General features: G+C 58.2%; 1 protein-coding gene and 1 long non-coding RNA gene across 8 annotated transcripts in view; one reads left to right on the top strand and one right to left on the bottom strand.

Annotated features, from left to right (window-relative positions):
• Positions 1-3,849: 3,849 nt before the first annotated feature.
• MGAT3 (beta-1,4-mannosyl-glycoprotein 4-beta-N-acetylglucosaminyltransferase) overlaps positions 3,850-24,392 on the top strand; it is a 47,234-nt gene continuing 26,691 nt past the window's right edge. Inside the window, exons 1-3 of one of the 5 annotated variants that reach the window (XM_038550511.1) lie at positions 3,850-4,136; positions 10,640-11,815; positions 17,957-18,136. In XM_038550511.1, the coding sequence (XP_038406439.1) occupies positions 18,060-18,136 (77 nt within the window). In that variant the 5' untranslated portion in view covers positions 3,850-4,136; positions 10,640-11,815; positions 17,957-18,059. Of the gene's footprint in view, positions 4,137-10,179; positions 10,343-10,639; positions 11,816-17,956; positions 18,137-19,241; positions 19,370-24,392 lie in introns of those variants that run through there. The other 4 variants (XM_038550509.1, XM_038550510.1, XM_038550508.1 and 1 more) reach the window with 4 other exon arrangements.
• LOC111097647 lies at positions 8,497-11,354 on the bottom strand. 3 transcript variants are annotated; one of them, XR_005365571.1, is made up of 4 exons: positions 10,052-11,354; positions 9,516-9,685; positions 9,162-9,434; positions 8,497-8,555 (listed from the first exon to the last, which is right to left on the bottom strand). It is a non-coding gene; the product is annotated as an uncharacterized LOC111097647 (long non-coding RNA). The 3 variants fall into 3 exon arrangements; XR_005365572.1 differs by having other exon boundaries at positions 9,609-9,685; positions 10,052-11,184; XR_005365573.1 differs by lacking the exon at positions 9,516-9,685 and having other exon boundaries at positions 10,052-11,171.

Raw genomic sequence — 24,392 nt, 5'->3', positions numbered from 1 at the left:
TGAGCATCAGGCTCTTGATTTCGGCTCAGAGTCCTGGGATCAAGCCCCACGTCAGGTTCTGCGCTCAGCGGGGAGCCTGCTTGTGCCTCTCCCTCTGCTCCTCCTGGTCCCCCCCAAATAAATAAATGAATAACATCTTTTAAAAAGTACTGGCACGGGAGAGTTCCCCAACAGTGCCCCCCACCCCCGAGCAACCTTCAGTGGCCCTCAGGTGTCTACCCTAACACACCCTGAGGAAGCAGGTGACTCAGTTAACAAGGTGCGTCCAGAACTCAGAGACATAAGTAAGGAGAGTATCAAAAAGACAAAAAGACCCAGCCATTGCCATGTGACTCAGCAATTTCAATGAAAACACGCAACCACACAGAAAGTACACACAAATGGTGGTGACCTCACTCAGGTAGCCAAGGTGGGGACAGCCCAGCCGTCCACCAGTGGGTGAGGGGGTCAGCCAGGGCGGGTGTCTCCAGCCATACAGAGGAGGAGGCGCTGGCACCTGCTACACTATGAGCCTCGAGGACGTTGTGCTCAGTGAGAGAAGGCAGGCATAAAGGTCACAGTCACATATTGTATTATTCCTTTTAAATGAAACGTCTGGAATAGGCAAATCCATAGAGACGGGAAGCAGATTAGTGGTTGCCAGGGGCGGGGACGGGGGTGAGGAGTGATTCCTTAATGGGTGCATTTTCTCTGGGATGAGAGGCTCTGAATCTAGACGGAGGTGGTGGTCGCACAGCCCCGTGAGGGCGCTCACGGTGGGCCTGCACCCTTGGAAATGGTTGATTGTATGTTATGTGAACTTCACCTGAATTAAAAATAAATAAGATGAAAAAAATAAAATAAAATAAAAATTAAAATAAATAAATAAATAAATAAGATGGGCAGCCTGGGTGGCTCAGCGGTTTAGGGCTGCCTGCAGCCCAGGCCATGATCCTGGAGACCCGGGATGGACTCCCAGGTGGGGCTCCCTGCATGGAGCCTGCTTCTCCCTCTGCCTGTGTCTGTGCTTTTCTCTCTCTCTCTGTATCTCTTATGAATAAATAAGTAAAATCTTTTAAATAAATAAATAAATAGATAGATAGATAAATAAATAAATAAATAAATAAATAAATAAATAAATAAATAAATAAATAAATAAATAAGAGAACCAGAACCGTCTTCTGAGCTCTAGGCAGCTCCCTGAGGCTGGAAAGCACCTGGACTAACATGCTGGGTCAAGCATCCAGCGCAAGGACGATGGAGCGAGGAATGCCAGGTTAGATGCTCCTGCAGTCACATTTTAAAAAGGAAAAAGGAACAGGTGAAATTAATGTTAATGCTATAGCGTCTTGAGCCTGGTGTAGCCCAAACGTTATCCTTTCAACATGTAATCATCATAAATACTGCTAACTAGATGTTTCTTTTGTATTAGGTCTTCAGAATACAGGTGTATTCCCACCCCAGGACGTGGGAATGCAGACAGCCCGGGGCCGGAGCCCCATAGCCGCTCAAGGTTCAAGGCACCCACTGCCTGGTGCCGTTCTGGTGGCTCACACTGGAGTCTTGGGACAGAAGCTGCAGAGTTGAGGGTTTAAGATTTCGTGGGTGTTGAACTGTGAATTAAAAATAAATTGGCTACAATCTTCTATAGGGTCATCTGAACATCACATTAGAAATTAGTCCTAAATTGGGGCACCTGGGTGGCCTTTGGCTCAGGTCATGATCCCGGGGTCCTGGGCTCCCTGCTCAGCCGCTAGCCTACTTCTCCCTCTCTTTCTACTGTTCCCCCTGCTTGCACTCGCTCTCCCTTTCTGTCAAATACATAAATAAAGTCTTTAAAAAAATAAAAGAAAGAAGCTCTAAATCAAACATGCAATTATAGTGTGACCCAGCGATTGCCTATCTGGGTGTCCACCCAAAAGAAATGGGAACAGGAAGTGAAACAGATAATCATACGCTGAAGTTCACAGCAGCCGTATTCACAATTGAGAAAAAGTGGAAGCAACCACTCGCTGACGCCCATGGAGGAATGAATGAATGGAAAAGCAGAGTGTGGCGTATTCCTCCCCTAAGATATTATTCAGCATTAAAAAAGAAGGAAATTCAGGGGCACCTGGCTGGTTCAGTTGGTGGAGCGTGCAAGTCTTGCTCTCGGAGGTGTGGATTGGAACCCCACATTAGGGGTAGAGTTTACTTAAGAACAAAACAAAACAAAACCCAGGAAACTCTGACACTTGCTACAACATGTGAAGCTTGAGAATATTACAGTAAGCGAAATAAGCCTGCCACGGAAGGATAAATGCTGTCTGGTTGACTCATATGTAGAACCCGGAGGAGGCAAGTTCACAGAGTCAGAAAGTAGAAGGGTGGTTGCCCGGGATGGGGGAGGAGCGTGGGAGTGGCCCCTGGGGACGGTGGTGGTGGTGCCGGGCGCACAGCAACGTGAATGTACTTGATGCCACTGGACTGTATACATTTAGCTCCAGAAATGGTTAAAATGGTAAAAATTTTTTTTAAATGGCAAATTTTATCTTGTGTATACTTCACCACAATTATTTTTTTTTAAAGATCTTATTTATCTATTGAAGGAAAGAGAGATAAGGCACGAGCCAGAGGGAGGTAGAGGGAGAGGGAGAAGCAGGCTCCCCGTTGAGCAGGGAGGCCAACGTGGGCCTTGAACCCAGGATCCCGGGGTCATGACCTGAGTCAGAGGCAAATCCTTAACCGATTGAGCCACCCAGGAGGCCCACTTTACCACAATCAAGACAAATACATCCTGCCACGCGCCCGATGTATTTGGGTTCATGTTGACCAGGGTGGTTGAGACTATAGTCACTGGGGGAGAGCAGGGGGGAGACGATGCCCGGCGGAGGGGACGGAGGGGACGGAGGGGACAGGGCAGGAGCTGCGCAGGCACTGACCCAGCCCCCAGCCAGGGCCCTGTAGGGTTGTGGACAGGAGGTGACCACAGGAGGCTGGGGGAGGAGTGAGGGCCCCCACCGCCTTGGGAACCAGCCCCACTGGTGCTCAGAGCCAGCAGGGCCCTTTCCTGTTGTCAATTTGAATTTGTATTGCCTCTGCCACTGTGTTCTTTATATTTGTTTCTGTAACTTCCCTTTGGTTTTATTGTCGGAGGCAAACATGAGCATGAGAGGTTTACACCTGGCTCTGTGTCTGTGCATAATGAAGAAACACTATAATAAAAGTGATTGAAGACAACCCCAGGATCCACGAGAAATACTTTCTTTAAAAGAGCAGTCATGCGTTGCCCTGTCTTACGCAATGCTGTGATCTGGCTTCTGTGTCCCCTGAGGCACAGTCATCTCTGCATCCCCATGGGGCCAGCACCAGGGCCAGTCTCAGAAGGGTTTCCTGAGTGAGGGAGCCATGAGTGTGTGCAAGCATAGGGGAAGGAGGAACCTGCGGGCAGGGAGGATGCGGGGAGCAGGATGATGAAGGGAGGCTTGGCCGGGGGGGTAGAGTTTGAGGAGTGGAAGATGCGGTGGGCAGCGGACCCTAGGGCTAAGCTCCAGCCCTCGCCCAGCGGATGTGGAGGGCGATGAGACATGGTCCCGGCCCCGCCCAGCAGCAGTGTCCACCAAGGACCCAGCCGGAGCCCAACAGTCAGGGGCGGTGGGCCTGGGGCCTGTCTTCCCCATCCAACACCCCACCTGGACGGGATCCCTTCCTCCTTCAGCCCCACCACACCTGACCCAGCTACCACCAGCACCTCTCTGACTGGCCTCCGGCGGCCCAGGGCCACGACTGCTCATTCACTCAGAAAATAGGCACCAGGGGCCTGATTAGGACTGCACAGGTGAGGGACAGCTATGGCCCTGCCCAGGGAGACAGAGCGCCAACAAGGAAATAGTGAGGGTATCGGATGACAGCAAGCAGCAGCAAGTGCAGGGAGGAATGAAAAAGAAACCTAGGGTCCTCATGCGACCTTCTCTGGGATAAATCCACGATCCAGGCCCCCCCACCCCTGGGCTGGCGGCCTGGGGGCCCGGCTTCATGGGACCTGGTCAGGCCTGCTGTGAGCTGCGCACCTCGCCCCCCAACCTGGAGGCTCCAGTGAGAAGAAAGCTGTGCTCCGAGAGACCAGAGGGAGAAGGAGCCTCGGAGAAGGCAACAGGCCCAAGGCTGCGGGCTTGGAGGTGCGCTCCAGGTCCCTGTCCCCATGTGGCCTGGCTTCTGAGCCTTGGCTTCTCCCCCTGCAGGATGGGCTCAAAGTTGTGGGTGAGAATGCTGCAAGGATCAGCGGGGGGGCCAGATTCACCCCTGGGGAGGCTGGAACAGGCCACGGGGGGAGGAAGGAGTGACTGTCACCCTAGCCCAGTTTATTATTTTTTTTTAATTTTAAAAAAAGATTTTATTTATTTATTCAGGAGAGACACAGAGAGAGGCAGAGACACAAGCCGGGTGAGAAGCAGGCTCCCTTCGGGGAGCCCAATGTGGAACTTGATCCCAGGACCCTGGGATCACAACCTGAACCAAAGGCAGACATTCAACCGCGGAGCCACCCAGGTGCCCTGGCCCAGTATAGAAGCAGCTCTTATGGGGATCCCTGGGTGGCTCAGCGGTTCAGCGTCTGCCGTCGGCCCAGGGTGTGATCCTGGAGACACGGGATTGAGTCTCCCGTCGGGCTCCCTGCATGGAGCCTGCTTCTCCCTCTGCCTGTGTCTCTGCCTCTCTCTCTCTCTCTCTCTTCTCTCTCTGTCTCTCATGAATAAATAAATAAAATCTTTAAAAAAAAAAAAAAAAGAAAGAAAGAAACAGCTCTTATCCCAGCTCCAGGGCTGGAGACCCAAACCTCACAGGTGCTGGCAAACAAAAGGTAGGAGGCCTGGCCTGCGCCCGCCTCCCAGAGCACCTCCCAGAGCACCCCACTGTGGGCCAGGAGTCCAGGTAACATGTGCCCCTGCGCGGCCTCAGCATCTGCCACGAGCCCATCTGTGCCTCCTCCTGCCCTGGAGGCTGAGAGCCTGTAGGACAGGGGATGGAGGGGACAGACAAACCTGGCTTCATGGCTCCCAGAAACTCCCTGCTCAGAGCTGGACGCTGCAGGAAATGGGGCAGGGAAGCAGGAGATCTGAAGGTCAGGGCTGGCTCCACGTGCCAGGTCTTCCAAACCTCTCCATGCCTCAGTTTCCACACCCCTGGAAGAGGAGAGATGGTCCCTCCCAAGGTGGCAGGAGGAGCAGATCGTGGCGGGGAATCTGTCCTCTACTGGGCGTGAGTGTTCTTTAAGTTGGTGATAATGTTGGTGGCAGAGGAGCAGGGGCCACCGGGGATGGGTGTGGGTAGTCAGGGCCGTGTCACGTCCTCCTCAAGCTCCAGAGAAGCCGTTTCCTGTGAGCTGCTGAGATGCAATCAGGAAGCAGCTCTGGGGCGGGGAGTAGCTGGATGGGATTCTAGGCTCCGCTCCATGTCTTCCCTGCTGTGTGGCGTGGGCAGGTCACTCCCCATCTCTGGGCCTCTGCTTCCTCTTTGGGGTCTGGCTGCGAAGATAGCTCAGGAACTGGGCCCTCTAGGGGCTAGCCCCAGGACCCAGTTGCTTTGAACCACCCACCCACCCTGGGGTGAATGATATAATCTGCTCAGGCAGCCCTGGCACCCGTCCAGGCTCCTTCCTGTGCAGAGATGACCAACGAGATAAACTGGGGCCATTATGCAGGGAGGAGGCTCCCAGGAGAGGCAGGCAGCGAGCAGTGCATGTGTCCAGGCCAACAGGAAGGAGGGGGAGGAGGGGAGGGCAAAGCTGGGCACGCATGTTGATAAGGATCCCCCCCTGGGGACAGACCATCTGTGACGGCAGGTCATGGCGGCTCCAGGGTGGCCTTCGGGGAGACTTGGCAACCCCCCCGGCTCCTCAGCCCCAAGTGGGCCTGCTCACTATCGAGGGCCGTTTAAGATACATCCCTTCCTGGCGGCGCCTGGCCGGCTTGGTCAGTAGAGCATGGGACTCTTGATCTCAGGGTCCTGAGTTGCGCACAGATCTTACTAAACGATATGTGCATATCCCATCCTTAAGATACCCCACCCTGCACAAGCCATTCCTGTGTAAGTCCCATAGTCCCTTGGGTGTGGACTGCATTCCCCACTTTCTGGCAATTTCTCCAACAGGAGATCTAGAAATAGGCTGGTGGGAGAAGGTGGGAGGAGGAGGAGGAGGATCCCAGTGAGAGGCGGAGAGCTGTGGGTTGGGTGGCACTCTGCTCTGGGCTGGTAGGCTCCCACTACCCTCGGTTCTGCAGACTTGCTGAGCCCGTCCACACCTTGCCCCACAAAGGTGACCCCAGTGGGGGACAGGTGGCAGCAGGGGTCTGGTGGCACTGGCAGAGGTATGGTAGCCGGTGAGCTTCTGCTACCCTCCAATGAGCCTCTTAGCCTTGGCTGGTGGCCACCACCAACTCGTCTGCATCTGTCCCAGAGCAGGAAGGGACCAAAGTGGGGTGGAAGGAGGACAGGTATGAAGCCACCAGGTCCAAGATGAGTCACAAACTCTGATTGTGGGGTAAGTCGCTTTGTCCCTTGGCCCTGACCTTTTCTTCTGTCACTTGTGGCTACATCATCTGCCTCACTGGATGGCTGGAGGTTCAGAAATGATATCGGTCATGTGTAGACGTGGTGCAGCAATAGCCCCCGATAGCGCGCTGGTGTCTCCAAGTCCCTGGAGACTTTGGGCCAGCTGGGGAGGGGTCAGCTTGACTCAGCCCTGGAGCCGCACTCTTCAACTCAACGGACTCAAACTCCAGGAGCCTGATGACTTTCCTGAGCTGAGGGAGAAGAATGACTCTCTTTGCCTGCTGCACTCCCTCCACCTCCGCAGGGGGTTGGAAAGCAGTAGGACCGGCCATAGTACAGTCAGGAAGAGGCCATCATTCTGCGGGACAGGGCTGCTGGCCCAGGGGCCCTCCGAGGAGCCGGAGAGGCCTGGCCTCCATTCCTTGCTCACGTTCCTCAGGCATGACCTCTGGACCAGCCCAGGATCCGCTTGCCATACTCACGCCCTCTGCATCCTCACCCCATTCCATGCACAACGGTATCCTGTCTGTGGGGGTAGACCAAGTCCCAGAGAGGTGATGTTACTTGCCCAGACCACCAGTGGAAGCCAGACTTGACCCTGGTCTGCCATGAGATGATGACGCTCATGTTGCGTGATTCAAAGATTTCGGAAGCAAGGTCTCCTGACGTGAAGTGTATCAGTTAACTATTGCTGGGTAACAAACAACCCCCAACCATAGTGCCTCACAGCAACCACCAGCCTGGATTTGCTCCCGATTCTGCAGTTTGGGCAGAGCTGGGCAGGGCCCCCTCTTCTCTGCTGCGTGCATTGTCTTATGGGGCACCTGACCAGCCTCCCTCACATGCCTGGGGCTGCAGCAGGAGTGGCCCAGCAGCCAGGGGCAGGCTGGGCCTTTCTCCTGTCTTCCTGCTTTCTAGGGGCCCTTCCATGTGGCGTCTCTCTAGTGGGGTCATCCTATTTCCTTATGTGGCTCTGGCTTCGAAGCTGGAAGAAACAGATGCTGTAAAGTCTTTTAAGGCCTAGGCCTGAAATCTCTCAGTTGCTTCCAAGTCATCCTTTTGGTCAAAGCACATCACACACCCAGGCTGCCCAGACCCCAGGGGAGGCAGACCGTGACCGCGTGGCAGAGTTACAGGGACGGGAGCGACTGTCGGCAACCACTTTGGCAGCTGTTCTTCCAGCAAGGATCCTGCCCTTAGTGGGTTCTTGCCTCCTGTCAGACTCCTGTGCGGCAGGCGTGGGAGAGCTGATGATGACCCATGGCGGGGCAGGGGAGGGAGGGCCCAGGGAGCTCCAGGGCCTGGCTGCAGGGGGACGAGAAGACTAGGCTGGCCCTGGCCAGGCCCAGGGGTCCGCAGGCCTCAGAGCCCTCTCTCTTCAGGCCTCTGGGTCTTTCCCTCCCTGGCCCCAGCTGCCCTGCTCCCCAGCCCCGAGGGTAAGATGGCTGAGCTCCAGCGGGGAATGAGGCCGGGCCTGCTCATCCTGTTGGTGACAACACTCTACAGGCCCTGCCTGGGCTTTGCTGAGGAGCCGCGCTGGCAGGGAGCGATGCCCGGGCCCTCCACCTGCCCTGCCCTGCCCCGGGACCTCCCTGATGGCAAGAAACTTCCTCCCAGCAGCTCCACCCTAGCCCCACCCCCCATGTCCCACATTCTGAAAATATGTTGGCTCCAGATAGAGATGTTCATCGGTTGGTGGGGAGGAGGCCATGCAAATCCTCCTGACACCTCCACCCCCTAAAGTCCTCAGGAACGGCAGAGTGGCCGCCCCAGGCTCTGGGGTCCAGTCTTGCCTGGCCAGTCATTGGCTGTGTGATCTTGGGAAAGCTTCTTACCTCTCTGGACCTCGGTTTGCTCATCTGAGAAATGGGAAAAGAGGGCAGCCCGGGTGGCCCACTGGTTTGGTGCCGCCTTCAGCCCAGGGTGTGATCCTGGAGACCCGGAATCGAGTCCCACGTCGGGCTCCCTGCATGGAGCCTGATTCTCCCTCTGCCTGTGTCTCTGCCTCTCTTTCACTCTGTGTCTCTCATGAATAAATAAAATAAAATCTTTAAAAAAAGAAAAAAAGAAGAAATGGGAAAAGAGAAAGGCAGGCCTGACCACTCTGCTTGGGCCCTGCTCTGCACACTTGAAGTCCAGCAGCTCCTACGACCCTCCTGACAACCCCGGGGGCCAGGGTGAGCACGCTTCTCCTATTTCATTTTATAGCAAAGGAGATGAATGCACATAGAGAGGCCCAGGGACTTGCCTGGGGTCGCAGAGTTAGTCACCAGTCCGGAGCCCATGCTCTACCCATCCCCAGTGGGCTCCCCACCTCCTAATTCCTTTTGTCAATCACTATGGCAAAATCCACATCACATAAACTTGACCGTGTGCAGGGCTGTGGCATTCTGGGCCTTTGCCACCACCCCTCTCCAAAGCAATTCTTCCCCAACTGCAATTATACCCTTTATTTTATTTAAGATTTTATTTATGCATTTTAGAGAGAGAGAAAAGAAGAGAGAGGAGCACGAGGGGGGAGGGCAGAGGGAGAAGGAGAGACAAGCCGACTCCCCGAAGGGCTCCATCCCATGACCCCAAGATCTTGGCCTGAGCCAAGATCAAGAGTCAGACACTCAACTGACTGAGCCACCCAGGTGCCCCTGAAACCATACCCTTTAAACAATAATTCCTCATTTCCCAGCGATCACCGCTCTTCCCGTCTCTATGAACTTGACTTCTCCAGGTGCCTCGTGTGAGTGGAGTCAGAACTTGTCCCCTGTGTTCTTCTGTGACGGGCTTATTTCACTTTGTATGATGTCTTCGACGTTTGCCCGAATGGTAGAGCACGCGTCAGCATTTCCTTTCTCGTGAAGGCTGAATAATATCCCGATGCACGTACAGACCACTCGTCCATCCGCGGACCCTGGGTCGCTTCCACCATCTGGCTGTTGTGAATAAAGATGCTATGAACAGGGGCGCATAGATATTTGTTCAAGACGCTGCTTTCAATTTTGGGGTGTATGTACCCAGAAGTGGAATTGCTGAGTCACACGATAACTCTGTATCTTATTGTTTGAGGACCTGCCACGCTGTTTTGCACAGCAGCTGTCCCGTCTCACCGTCCTCTGCTGCACGGGGATCCTGATTCCGTCTTGTACTGCAGTGTAACTCCAAGCCCCAGGAAACGCTGGCAGCCCTGGTGGGTGCCAGGCAGGGCCCAGTAAAGAGCTGGTGGAGGTGGTCCAGCAGCTCCCTAGGGGCGTGCAGGCGGGACAGGGGTGCTGGGAATCCTGGTGGGCACCGAGGGAGGCAGCCTGGTCCAAGGCATCCCCTCCCATGGACACTGAGCCCCGGGCTCTGGCCTTCCCCACCCCCACTCTGCCGGGACAGGCCATCCTGGGGCAGGAGGGTTGAAAGGGGCCAGTGTGGGGCACATGTCTACACTAGCAGGCTTAAGGCCACAGGACAGTCAGACCCTTGGGCTGGAGGCTCCCTGCTCAGCTGGGCCCCACCCTGACATCCATCTTCCACCTGAGTATCCCTCTTCCCTGGCCTGGGTTACCTCCTCCCCTGCCAGGAGTGGCATGCCTTGTGGGGACAAGTCCTGAGAATTGGCTTTGTGACCTGGGAGAGGTACTAATCTCCTTTGAGGAATTCCCAAGGCCAAGCCCCTCATTGTACAAGTGACTCTTAGTGAGTCAAGGGGTGTGGACTGTTCTAGAACCCTGGCTGCTGACTCCCACCCCAGCTTTCTCTACAGCCTGCCCATGCCACTGACATCCCCTCAGAAGGTCTGGACTTGTTGAAGATCCTGGTCCTAAGCTGAGGGTGGGTGCTCTGGCCTCCCAAGAAGGTACCAGAAGCAGGGTATCTCTTCTGCATAAGCCCTGGCCCAGGCAGGGCCTCTTCAGGTCATAGGGCCCCAACCTCTGCAGCCCTGGTCCTGGCTGGAGGCAGGGATCAAACATCCTGAAGAGTGGCAGTGTGAGCCTAGGCACATGGTCTGGGCCCAGGGTCTTGGGCCATGTGCACTGCCATGGGTTGAAGGCCATGGTCATGGGATGCGGTGCTAGCAGCTAGATTCTTATGGCCCTGGGCAGGATCCAGCCTCTTTCTAATCCCTGTTTTCTCACTGGTGCATTTGGCCTAGGACTGGAACTACATGGCCTTCAAAGACCCCTTCCAACTGGAAGATTCCAGAAGGAAGTCACTGAGGGGGGACTCTGAGCAGTCATTTCCTGAGCACTGACCACACATGAGTCGTCATGGCACTCACTATGTCCTAAGCGCTGAACAGTCTAAACTTACTCATTCCTGACAATGATCCTAAGCAGTAGATACAGTTCTCATTGCCAGGGTACAAAAGGAGAAACTGAGGCATGGAGAGATTGAAATGGCTGCAACGATAGTGGAACTCAAGCCCTGCCTTCTCCACCCATGTTCTAATCCACAGTCTTATACCATAATGTGGCTGAGCTTTCTTTAAACCAGAGTTTTTTGAGCGCTGGAGCCTTTCCAAGCACCAAGTGTAGCAGCTCGCAGGAAGCATGCAACAGTGACCAGAAACCCCGCCACAAGAGCCGGTTGGGTAAACTGGGGGACGGGCTGTTAGGGGACGCAAGAGGCCCTCTGTGTGTCGGTGCTACTCAGGCCATGTCTGGAGGCAGACGGTGGGGGCAAAGGGAGCGCAGCTGGCATAGAAGGATCTGGAATCTGTCACAGGAGGAGTCTCTAAAGAACCTGAGAGGAGAAGTGGTGGAGCAACTCTTGCCAAATTTCTGAAGGCCCACGACGCCCATGAAGAACCTGGCGGGTGCTGAGCAGTTCCGGGCGGTGGGACCCCGGATCTCCCCCAGCCAAAGCTGCCCTGGGGCCAGAGTCGAGTGAGTCCCGCTCAGCAGGAGGCGTGAGGGCGCCGGAGGAGACCCTGGCCAGGTGTCGGGCGTGAGGCTCAGTGGCCACATCTGGGCAGTTGCGACGGCCTCGGGCTCGACAGTACCTCCGTGTCCCCGGCGGGGAGCTTCACTGTCCTTCCAGCTCCACGGGTCCCCTCGGCTCCAGCTGCGCAGCCCGGACCCCGCCAGGACTCCAGCAGCACCCTGTTCTTCAGATTTCTGGCGGCCAGAAGGACAAGAGAACCTGCCGACCCAAGGCGCCTCCAAGACCCCGGGTGCGGCCAAGGGCTGGCTCGGCATCTGTGTGGAGGGCACCTCACTGGAGGGCCCCAGAGCCCAGGAGCCGTGCGACGGACAGGCCGTGACTCAGCACTGCCACGCTCGTGTCTCACGTCTGCTTATGGCGTTTCAAGGCCCCTTTGCCAAAGCAGGTGCTGATTGTGTGAAGCGGGGGCCCGGGAGGCGGGAGGGTGGCTCTGGGTGGGCTGTGCGCTGCCCTGCCCTCCCGCGGTGGCCCTGTGGGACTTTCCTGTGGGTTTGTGGGGAATGCCCGACAGGGCTTGTGGGCGTAGGGGGGTGTTCTCTGTGTGTATGCACCTGGAGTGTGTCTGTGGGTCTGTGCACACAAGGCTCCGTGTGCATGTGTATGAGTGTGACACTAGGGCAGGGAGTCTCCCAGGGAGTGCTCCCGCCAGCAGATGGGGGCCTGCTCTGTGCATGTGCTGGGTGTGCGCACACACATTTGGGTGTGGGTGTGTCTGCATCTCTGCCCTGGTGTGACCACTGGTGCGACTCAGCCCGTTCACCTTGGAGATCCAGCCCCCAGGCCTCACTCCAGCAGGCCACCCTCCTGCGCTGGCCAGGGGCTGCAGTGGGGGACACCTGCTGACCCCATCCCTCCCTCAGCACCTGCACTGTCCTTGGAGCTTGTGGGGGGTCGTTAGGCTCCCTACACACACACACACACACACACACACACACCCTCACTTCTTAGCTATGACTAGGCCCTTCCCCATCCATCCTCAGCCTGGACACCCTTTCCCCTTTTTTGCTGTGTTTCTAAATCTGCCCCAACCTTTGAGGCCCAGCCGACATCGCCTCCACCCTCCCAACCCAGGTGGACCGTCTGGCCACCTCCCTGCTGTCTTTCTGTCTCATCTGCTGGCCTGGGTTCTCCTGGGACAGAGGAGAGTCTGGTTTCTCTCTGCCTCCACTGCAGCCTGGAGCCTAGAGCCTGGCACCCAGAGCCTAGCACACCGTAGGCTCTCAATCAATGAGTGGCTAGAACCCCGCCCCACCATGTGCTCATCTTCCTCTCTCTCTGTGGGGTTGGCTGTCACGAGGGAGAAGCCCAGGAGGGGATCTGGCGCCTGATGGCCGGAGCACTGGCTCTGGGGTCCAGGTCCTGGCTCTGCCTCTCAGCCATCGAATAGGCTCTGTCCGTTTCCTCACGTGCAGATCCAGCAGCATGAGGCTTAAGGGGGCTTCCCGGGGAGGGAGGAGGGCTTGGCGTTTCTAGGAGTGGTCGCCAGGACTCAGCTAAGTGTGCAGCTCCTCGTACCAGCGGCCACTGGAATCCTCGGTTATGTCCATGTGCAATCACGCAGCAGCCCTGGCCCTAACAGGGGGACTGGAAGCCCCTGGAAGGTGGATGCTTCTCTGTCTGGGTTCCCACCATCCCTCACGCACCCCCCCCCAACAATGGACACTACATATGAGGGCCAGGGAAGGAGGTGGTCTGAGGCTTATGTGACAGGATTTGTTGAGCACCTACTATGTGCTGGGCTGTGCCCGGTGCTGGGGTGACAGCAGCCCTAGTAGGGATTATGTTCTGGGAGGTGAGACAAGCAAAAGAACAAGAGGCGTAGGAAGTTGCCTTGTATGTTAGATGGCCAAAAGTGCTGTGGAGAAAGGAGAGCAGACAAAGGGGTCAGGGAGCTGCACCCTAAGGGCCATTTGAGGTAGCCCCACATTGCACTGAGACCGGAGAAAAGAGGGCACCCCATGGGTACCTGGGTTGGAGGGGGAAGAGAGGTCTGGATGGAGGAAACAGCCAGCACACAGTAGGTTGATGGGCACGGGGACAGACTGGAGGGAGGGGCCAGGGAGGCACCAGTCTTGACCAGGCAGGGACTTGTGAACCCCCCCACCCACACTCTGACTTCACTTTGGGTGAGATGGGAGCCACAGCACGATTTGAGCAGAGGAGGGAGGTGATCTGACCTGTGCCATCCAGAGCCACACTGACTGCTCCGTGGGAAGGGAGCAGAAGCAGGAACAGGCGTGGGGAAGGTACAGCAAGGACACAGGTGGGAGCCTTGGAAGAGTGACAGGAGTCCCCACAGTGGGAGGGACCCCAAGGAATGGTGGGGGAGAGCCCGGCAGTTCCTCACCTGGGTCCTGAACCCTTTGGGAATCCAGTAACAACCATAGACCTTCTCCCAGAAAAACATGCATGTGCGTGATGTGCACACACAGGTTCACACAAGCAAGTACATGATTGCATCCTCGCAAACATACATGAACACCCATGTTTATGCATGCGCATGCACATTCCACATGCTCACACACACACACACACACACACACATACATGCCACGCTGCAGAGAATTTTAGGAGAGTCCTGGCCTCCCATTGAGTCCATCCCCTCTGCTTAACACGTGTGGAAACTGAGGCTTGAACAAGAGAAGCCTTGTCCAAGGTCACCCAGGCAGGATGACCTGCAGGACCTGGCCCACATGGACCGGGAGCATCAGGGACCCCAGTCTCCAAGCCCTCCGTCTTCCACACTGAGCCAGGCGCCAGGGCAAACCCCATCTCATCCTTGTGCCAGAGAGGCCGGGCTGGAGGCTGGGATCCCGAGCGCTTCCTGTCTGGTATCCTGGCCTCCCTGCAGGGCCTTTCTGGAAACATTTTGGCACCGGATGAGATGAGGTTTGCCATAGAGGCTGGGATGGGTGCAATGAGTACTTAGAGATGGGCTGATGGGCTGGGGAGGGCACTGCAGGCAGAGTCCAGGAGCAGCAGAGGTGATGTGAGAACTCTCCAAACAGGGTGTGCGGCTCTGGGGGGAGAGCACACCTGGGTTGGGTCTTGAAGGGTGAGTAGAAGATTTGCCAGAAAGGCTTTCTGGGCAGAAAGACTGAGATGGGCCGAATGCAGGGCTGAGAAAGTTTGGAGAAGCGGCAAGCATTTCAGAGGGCTGCCTGCGGTGTGCTTCTGGGAAGGGCTCATTTATCAATGAGCAGAGGGAGGGCAGGACAGGCTGCGGGGTCCAGCGACTTCAGCCGGCAGGTGACAGAGAAGGAGGGGAACCGAGCGATTATTGAACAGCCCTGCTGGCGCCTGTGAGGGGTCAAGCAGCCCTGCTCGAGCCCATTCTGCAGATGAAGACGCCAAAGGCTTGGAGCCAGCTCACGCTCCCTGCGTGCCAGGAGCCTTGGCAAGGCCGGTGCTTGGCCCTCAGCAGGGGTCAGGGACCCCTCACCTCGGGGACCGGGGCCAAGAGTGAGATGACCCCGGGGAGGGAGGAATGTGGCTCCCATGGGCCAGGCAGCAGCTGCAGGAAGGGCTAACAGACCCTGCGATTGTTCACAGAGCCAAATCAGCCCCAGGTGAAAGAGGGCTGCAGAGCTGTAAGGTGACACCCCCTGGGCTGGCTAATCTTGTATCTGGGCTTCTTTCAGCTCCAGGCTCCCACAGCTTCCTTGTCAGGCCCTGGAGGAGGGGGTGGTGAAGCAGGGCCACCTACCAAGCCTCCCCAGCCCCTCCCGCCTCCCGCACATCCCCTATAGTGGCTTAGAGATAGGACAAGAAGTGAGTGAGGATGGAGAGGTTGGAGAGATCCAGGTTCCAGTGACATCAGTGTGATGTTGGGCTGTGATTAGTCCCATTTTACAGAAGAGGAAACTGAGGCTTTGGACCTTGAAATGACTGGGACACAAAGCGGGGCTGGATTAATCCCGCCAGTGCTCAGCCCCTCCGCCTGCTGAGCACCTGCTGTGTGCCAGACCTCTCTCAATGCTGGAAAAGAAACAGGGTTGTCTCCCCTCCCGGCCAGCTGTCTCAGAAGTGGGCTCCCAGTGTTCGGAGGGTAGGGAGGTGGGGCCTGGGGTGCTGGCTCTGCCTGCGGCCAGTGGTATGTGACCAAGCAGGTCACTAGTCATGTCTGTCGGGCTGGGAGGGCAGGTTGGCCATGCACAGCCCCCAACGCTCGCCGAGACTGCCAGAGCGCACCGGGCAGACGGAGGCTGGCTTCAGTCTGGCCCCACCAAGGCTGACTCCCTGTGGCCTCACGAGAAGCTTGGAATCTAGAAAGGTCAGGAGAACGAAGACCCGAGTGTTGGGGGGAGGATGGAGCACAGCGAGCAGACCCCATAGCCTGACCCAAGCCGGCTCCGGGCAGGGCAATCCCACACTTGTTCCTCTACACAGCTGCCCTGGCAGGGTGCCTTACCCCTGCACGGACTTAAGAGCACCCATGTGGGGGTGGGGGTGCTCTCATGAGGGGTTCAGGGTATAGCCCACTGAAGCAGGGCCTTGGGAGCACGGCTTTCCTCAAGTGGCCATTTTCAGACAGGTCAAAATGAGCAACCACTTTTTTTTGTTTTTTGTTTTTTTTAAATGACGGGTAGTATGTACACAGTGGTATTAATCATTTTCTTTTCCTGGCAAATATTTGTTGAGTGTCTCCCATGGACCCAGCTAAGGGTGCTGTGGAAACAGTGGCCCTGCAGTCACCGCACCAGCTAAGACAGCCTGGCTGGCAGGCCCTAAGGGGGTTACCTAATGCACAGGGCCCCATTTCCCTCTCTGAGGAGCTTGAGGAGGGAGGCTTCCTTATCCCCATTTCACAGATGAGGAAACAGAGGTAAGCCACGTACATGAAGACCCAAGTACCTAGACCCAAGCCAGATCTCTCTGGTTTCTGAATCCAGTTACCCCCGAACAGTGGGACCCTCCCCGCAGATCCTTACCGCTCAGCCTGGAGGCTCAAGGAACAGGAGAAAACATCTGTTTCACACCTCATATTAAAAAACCAAAAGGGAGACAAGCTATAAATGTAATGGATTGGTTTTTAGGTCACAACAAAATGGCTTCACATCAAATGAACCACATCCAAAAAAAAAAAAAAAAAAAAATCATGAGGGAAAACGGGTGGCCGGGGCTGGGGCTGGAAGCTTACTTTCCACTGGACATCTTTCAATAATTTTCAAATTTGTGCTGTGTGTAGCTATTATCTGCTCACCCAAATCAATTAAAAAATTTCAAGGGACAAGAAGACATATTTGTGGCTCAGGCCTTGATCCGGACCTTCTTGGCTCATAGCCTTGGGAGCCAGAGCTTGTCCCAGGGAGAAAGAGTACACACTAGAGGAGAGATGAATGCTACTGGTTGCTCACTACGAGCACTCCGCCCACGGCAGGGAGAATGAATGAGAGTCCCACAAATCTGGTTTTGAGTCCAGGCTCCAGGGCCTCCCGGTCTTGTTACCTTAGGCACCCCTCGATGGGAGCTGTGAAAAGTGAAGGATACGCTATTTTGTTCCCAGCCTGGTGCTAATGGGCCAGCTGTGAGCTTTCCTGGATGCCCAGAGCAAGCCAGACCTGAAACCGTACTTCTCTCATGGGTCTCCCAAGTGGCTGTGGGAGACCAGGGGAGGAAGAGCAGATTCTCCTGGGGAAGTCAGGGGCAAGCAAAGAGTCTCTGTTTCTGAGAGTCCCCAGGCAGAGGCACAGGGAGAGGCACGCCTGAGTGAGCAGCAGTGAGGCTTCCATTGGGGATGGAAAGAGAAGGGCAGACAGTCGGCTGGAGGAGCAGGGGGGGCAAGAGGATGTTGGGGTTAGAATAGATGGGATTTGCAGGGAGTGACGGAACAGAATACCTGAAGCAAGTGAGTCATAAGGATGACACGAAGGTGCAGGGATGTGCTCAGAGTGGTGTGAACTGGGAATGACTTTTACATTTTCAAATGATTAGGGAAAAAAAAAAAGAAAGAAGAATAAGGTTTCACACACAGGAAAATTACATGAAATTCACACTTTAGTGTCCATAAATAAAGTTTTATTGGAACACAGCCATGCTCATTCCTTCCCATATTGTCTAAGGTTGATTTTATACTACGGTGGCGGAGCTGAGTAGTTGAGACAGAAACTCTACGGGCAGCAAAGCCTAAAATATCGCCTAGCTGGCCCTTACGCAAAATAGTTTGCCTACTCTTGGCTTAGAGGGAGTCTCCAGGGAGAGGAGGGGTGGGGGTGTGGCCAGAGAAGAGATGGAGCCAGGTCATCAGGGCCTCCTGCCCTGCCCAGGCGCTCAGCTCAAGCTGAGGGCAAGTGGGAGCCACTGAGGAGTCACAGGGGAGAGCGACCGGCTCAGACGAACGTTGAAGGGTCACGACTGCTTGGCAAAAGTAGATGAGGGTGGGCAGGGGCACGTGGACCGGGAAGCCCAGGCAGAGGCTGCTGCAAGGGCCTAGCAAGGGCAGGGGCACCTCGCGCGCCCGGGGGCGTCTCCCTGCCCCCGCACACACCCCGGCCTCCGCTCAGAGACGTGCTCCCTGTACACCCAGGGTGCCCGGCACACGGGGCAGAAGTGGCCGCTTCTCCAGGGAATCCCTGAGCGGAAGAAGGTGCCAGAAGCGCGGAGGCCGCCTCGAAGCCCCGAGCGACGTCATGAAGAGCCGTGGTCTGAAGTGGTGGGTGCCTGGAGAACCACCCGTGGCCGGATGGCAGGAGAGGAGGCTCAAGAGGTAGGCGGGGCGCGGACCCGGGGCCTTGGGTGCCCGCTGCGGGCGCGAGGAGGGGAGGTGTACGCGGAGCCAGGAGTCACTGGGCCCGGCTGGGAAGAGGGGCGCAGCGGCTCGGGCACGTGCCTATGCGGACGCAGGCAGGAGGGCGCCGGAGGGTGCAGGCAGGCGGAGGCCCGTGGACCCCGGCCGGTATACACTGGCTACACTGGCCACCCACACACACGCGCACAGCTGCGTAGACTCCGTCCAGGCCTAGCGCTCCGCACGCGCCACAATAGAAGACCAGGCCTCTGCACGCGCTCCTGGATGGGTGTACACAGAAGCACAGCCGCGCGAGCCACGCACGCACACGAGCCCTAGAGGTCCCTCCACACGGTCACAGATTTGTGCACACTGGCACGGTCCAGGCACACGCAGGCACAGCCGCCGGCTCCACGCACACACCATAGCGCAGCTGTGCACGCCCATGCACTCCCCGGGACTGGAGGTCACACAGTCCCGTGCACACTGCACAACCCAGACGCACACATCCACGCACGTACAGAAGCGGACGCGCAGACCGTGCACACGCCAGACAGACACACACTCTCTGACCCGCCCCGCCTCCCCTCGCACACACAACCGCCCAGGACGCACCGGGCCGTGGGCCGGCGCACGCACGGTCACAGGCAGGGGCGCGCACACACACACATTTGATCGCACACGCGGGAGGCGCGGAGCGGCGGCGGCCCGAGACTGCGGCCCGAGGCGCCCCCGGCCCCGCGCGGCGAGCGGAGCGCGGCGGGCGGCGGGCGGCGGAGGGGAGGGGGCTCCGGTGGGGGCGGGGGCGGGGGTGGGGGCGGGGCGGGGGCCGGAGCGGCGAGTCGGGCGGGAGCCGGCACCTCTGCGCGCCGCGCCGGGGCCTCGCCTCCGCACCCCCCGCCGCCGCGCGCCTCCAGGGGGCCCTCCCCCGCGCCCGTCCGCTCGCCGGCCCCCAGCCGCGGCCCCGGGGTGCAGCCAGGCGGCCGCGCCGGGCCCGCGGGACGGGGTGGAGGTGGGGGCGGGGGGCGGGGATCGGGGCCGGGCCGGGGCCGCGCCGCCCGCGATGCCGGGCGCCCGCCGCAGCCGCCGCCGGAGCCCGGGATGGGGCGAGAGGCTGCGGCGGACGCCAGCATCTCCCCGCCGGGGGCCCCGGGGGCCGCGGAGCCGCCGCCGCCGCTGCTGCCGCCGCCGCTGAGACCCAGCGGGCGATGGGTGAGTTGACCCCGGCGTCCCGGGGGCCCGCGCCGCAGCCCCGCCGTCCCCGCACCCCGGCCCGCCGCCTCCATCTCCGCGCCGCCGCCTCCGCGCTCGCGGCGCCCCCGTCACGGCTCCCACGGCCCCCTCCCGAACGTGACCCTGGGGCGGGGGCGGGGGCGGGGGCGGCCGCGCGGGGCCGAGGGCCGAGGGCCGGGGCCGCGGCGGGGGGGCGGGATGCCGGGGAGGCTCCTCGGCTCCGGCGCCCCCTCCCCCAACCCGGCTGCTCCGCGGAGCTTTCCCGGCCCCGGAGGGCAAAGCCTCATCCCTCCGCTCCCCTCCCCCGGCCTGGGCGGGGGGCGTCCCCGAAGCGCGGGGCTCGAGCGGCGCTTTGTGCGCTGGGCCGCCCCCCCCCCACCCCCCCAACCTCCGGCGCGGCGCGGGGCTGGGGGCGGGAGGCCTCGGCGCCCGCCTTCCCCACCCCCCGACCCCGGGCTGCGGCGGCGGAGGCCCAGGCGCGGTCCCGGAGCAGGGCGGGTGCGGGGGCTGGGACCGTGGCTGCTCGCGGCGACCAGGCAGAGGGAAGTGGGGAGAGCACCCCCAGTTCTTGGGGGGGGGCTCCCGCTCTTTTCACTGCACTGCCCAGGGCGGGGGAGGGAACCTGGCTGGGGGAGGGCGCTATAAATATCCGCAAATAGTGAGTTCTGGAACCGGGGGTGGGGAGGGGAGCGCGCTGGGGTGTAAGTGGGAACGGTGGTGCCTGAGCTGGGGTGCCGCGAGCAGCAGGAGGGGTCTCAGCCAGCCCTGGCGGCCTGAGGTCAGGTGACTCTCCCAGCTCTGGAAGACCCCCTAGAAGGGCTGCGCGCAGGAATCCTACCCCAGAGACACCCCTCCGTGGCCCCCCGGAACCGGCACTGGCCCCATCCCGACGGCGCTCCTTTCCCCTTTCCGCTCCTGGGACAGCAGTCCAGATCTGGCCGACGGGGAGTTGTGGGCACTGGGGCGTCACCTCCTGGGGCAGTTACTAAAGATCCAGGCAGGGGGCCTCCAAGGGCTGAGGAGATGGGCCCAGGGTCCTCTGAAAGTTTGAAAGAGGTGCTGCTAGCCCAAGGAGGAGAGAGAACTTGCTGGAAGAGTTGGCTCGCTGGGGAGAGGAAGGAAGGGCACTCTAGGTGGAGGGAATGGCACGCCCAGAGGCTCCCGGCCCAGGGGGTGTGGGGTGCCTGGTGTGTGCGGAGAGCTGGAGGGGGTGCTGGTCAAGCACAGTGAGGGGAAGACACGAGTGCCAGAGCTGAGGAAGGACGGGCAGGTGGAGGTGAGGTGACAGGCCCTACCAGGGAGCTGGCACTAGCAGCTCCTGAGGACAGTGAGGTGCTGATGGGGCTGGGAGTGCTGCCATCTGGCTCGGCACCCCCTCCTTGTCTGCCCAGTGCCCCTGTTGTGGTCAGGGCTGCTTGACCCACATCTGGGATCCCTCTTCCTGTGGTGGCTGGACCGCCGCAGGCAAGTCAGCTTCCTGAAGGCTCAGTTTCCACGCCTGTCTAATGGGGAGACTCCCCCACAGGGTTGTAGAGAGGTCTGAGGGAGATGATGAGTTTAGGGTACCCACCCAGCACCTGAGAAGGACTCGGGAAATCCCTGTCTGCTGCGTCAGTATGATGACCTGGAAAATGAGGACATTGATTTCAGCTGGTGGGCCAGGCTCACCCTCCGGGGGGTGATGAGGATCACGTGAGGGCTGGACCCAACTGGGGGAAGCCAAGGGTTGGGGGAATTGCGCGTGCACATCCTCACGTTATTCTGGGAGAAGAGAGAAGCAGTGGCCAGTGGCTGAGGTGGGGGTGGTCTGCACACAGCGCATTCTTGCCCCCACGGGCACCTTAGCTACACCAATCAGTGACCCTGCTGTGTTCCCTGAAGCCCCTTTATTCTCCACGCTGCACCCCCTCCTGCTAGCTAGCTCTAGCCCTGATCATGGGGACCAGGGCTCCCTTCCAGAAGGTTCTTCAGACATTGAGACCAACAAACACAACATCCTCCTGTGAGGGGCACTGTCGTGAGCAGCCAGGTGGAGAGGACACAGACCTTACCCCCAGGAGAACGGAATCTAGAATCTAGTTGGGCAGCAAATACCACTGGGCATCCATGGTCTGGCCTAGCCCTGTGCTGGCTGCTTAGGGGCAGGGGGGGAGTGACAATAATTGCACATTGGGGCAGTCACGTGCAGAAGTTAAAAGCAAGGATTCCGGATCCAGTGGCCCGGGTTTGAATCTTGACTGTCCATTTTTGCTGTGCGACTGTGGACAACTGACTCTCCTCTCTCTGCCTCAGTTTTCTTGCCTCTGAAGTGGGAATGATGCGCACTATGGCTATTGGGGCAGCTTGGTGTGGTTTCTGGTGGGCATTTCAGATGAGTCTCCCGGTTCACCCCTGCCTCCCTGAAGACAGCCTGCTCCAGCACATGAGGTGTCTACATTGCTGCCGTCATCTTCTCTGTGAGCCTCTGTAGGCAGGGGCCTGACTTCTGTGTCCATTGCTTGGGCATGGGGCAAGGGCATGCTGGCAGTAGGCTCTCTGGGAGCAAAAAGGTCCCTGATGAACAGTCAGAAGGCTTCTATGGTGTAAACCTCCCAGCAAGGCCCCTTTCACGCTACCAACAGCTTATCCATCTCACAGCGGGAGCTGGCGCATGCCAACTTCAGCCCCCAGGCATTCAGTAGGTGCATCATAAATGGCAGTTGAAAAAGGAGAGAAGGCTCCAGAGACTGTTGGTTGGGTAGACCTGGGGAGCTGTGGGGCCATACTGTAGCCGAGTGGCGGGGGGCGGGGGGGGGGGCGTTGGACAGGTTGAGGGCAGGGCCAGCGATCACTCCAAATACGTACACACAGTGAGATGCAGGGCAGGGGGGAAGGAGGGCGGTGTCCTGCCTTCCTGGGAACCTCCACACCCCTGACCCTGCCTCACTCCTGCTCTAGCTCCCCTTGACCTTGGCCTGGTTTGGGCTGCCTACACAGAATGACCCAGCTGGAGCCCAAGCTTCTGGCTCACAGAGCTCTGAGATCGGGTCCTGATCAGCCTCAGACATCAAATTCTGTTCCCTTGCTTATGCTGTTCCCTCCCCAAATGTTCCACCCACCTCTTCCTGTGTCCCTAAAACCCTGTCACCTTCCCAAAGCCTCCTCCATGGTGCCAGCCCTCCACCCCAAATCTCCCCTTCTGTCACCCCTAGCCTTTCAGCCCCCCCACCCCCCTTGCACACTGCCCGCCCATTAGAATATGAATAGCCAACATTTATTGTATCCCTACAGCTACCCACAACGGAGGTACCATGATATCCCCTTTGCAGATGGGGAAATTGAGGCACAGTGTCTTGTTACTGGTGACCCATCCTTTCCATCTGGGCTGAGCAGCAGTTGTGCAGGGAAGCTCCTTGCTGTGGGCCGGCGGAGGACCACACGGGTTTCTGGAACATGTTTGCTGTCGCGTGTTCTGCTTGGCTGCGAGTTCCCCGTCCCATAGGAGCTCAAATGAATGAATGGAAGAATAAATGAGTGATTATCAGCCCCAGGGAGTGGCCCTGTCCTTCTCCCCATTCTTCTCCCTTCTTTATCCCTATGGGCGGAGGCTAACCCTCGGGAGGGTGGCCCTGGACCACAGAGGGATGGTCACTGAGACCCTGCTTCTCCTCACCCCCTGGAAGGGGAAGTGAGGCTTCGGGTGAGGCGGAACCAGGCACAGTGGAAGGGATGGACCACCCTCCTGTGGTCTAATATGAGGCCACATGGGCCCAGGCTCCTGTGGGGAATCCAGGAAGTGAAGAGGGTCCCAGAATACTTTTTCTTGCACCAGCCTCAAGTAGAAAGTCCCCTGTGGGTTCACTTAGTTTCATCTTTTCTATGTGAATAAAATTGGAACAATAGGAAACATTCACATACCTAATTACTCCGTTGTTTTCTGAATTTAGAGCCTATTTGGCTCAAGACTTTGGTTCCCACTGAAGTAGGAATCCCCTGGGAGGGGCAGGGTGAGAGCCAGAATAGGAGGCCGGAGCCCTGCTGACACACTGGGGCCTCCTCCCGGCTCTGGCCTCCAGCTGCCCTCTCCAGGCAGGCTGGGAACTTCCCAGAAGGAGCAGCCCACATGGGGGTCTGAGCAGGGGAGGGCGGCCAGAGGCAGTCTCCGGGATTCTGGTTGACAGAGGCCCGTGATGGATGACTTCCCAGACTCTTCTACCCCACCTTGACCTCTGAGTCATAATCATTTGCTGCTATTTATCGAGCACTTACTATGTGCTGGGCGCTGGGCCAAGCACTTTGTCTGCATTATCCCAGCGATGCCTCCTAACTTCCCTCGAAGTAGGTGCTATTATTATTCCTATTTGGCAGTTTGAGGGTGCCTGGGGCCCGGGGCTCAGGGCCAGAAAGGGGCAGGGATGGCATCCAGCCTGGAGACCCCAGAATCTGATGAAGCTCCTAGTCTGGGCCCCTCTGTCACTCAGAGGACAATGGTCCCTGAAGCTTGGACACCCAAGATGGCCACTTCACTGGTGTCCTGGCCTCCAAACCCTCCTTGTAGCCCTGGAGCCACTCCCTTCTTTCCCAGAGACCCGGGGCTCTTTATCTGGAAACCCTGATCAGCCTCACCTGGGCCACTTGGGAAAAATACATATTTCCCAGGCCCCACCCCACCCTGCTGAGTCAGAATCCCACCATGGGATTCTGAGGGTTGGAAACCCAGTTTTTAAAATGCTGACCTGGAGCTACAGAGGCCTTTGGACTCCGAGAAGCACTGCCCAGCCCCGTGGAGTCCAAGCTGCCATGAGAGACGCCCTGCCCTCAACCCAGATCCCCACCTGTGTTCCCAGCCTCTGCTCCCTACTACCCTAACCTAGCTCTGCACACACCATAGTGACACCCACACCCTTTTATCCAGACACCTGCTCTGCCCTTTCCTTCTGGAAACAGGTCCCAGTTGGCCATGGACCCCATATGAGTGATGGTGGCCAGGAAGGGGGAGCAGGGAGGCCTGGTGACGGCAGGG

This window comes from Canis lupus, chromosome 10 (assembly GCF_011100685.1).
Source record: "Canis lupus familiaris isolate Mischka breed German Shepherd chromosome 10, alternate assembly UU_Cfam_GSD_1.0, whole genome shotgun sequence".
Taxonomy (NCBI): domain Eukaryota; kingdom Metazoa; phylum Chordata; class Mammalia; order Carnivora; family Canidae; genus Canis; species Canis lupus.
The sequence above is the reverse complement of the archived record's forward strand: the minus strand, read 5'-3'. Positions and strand labels throughout refer to the sequence as shown.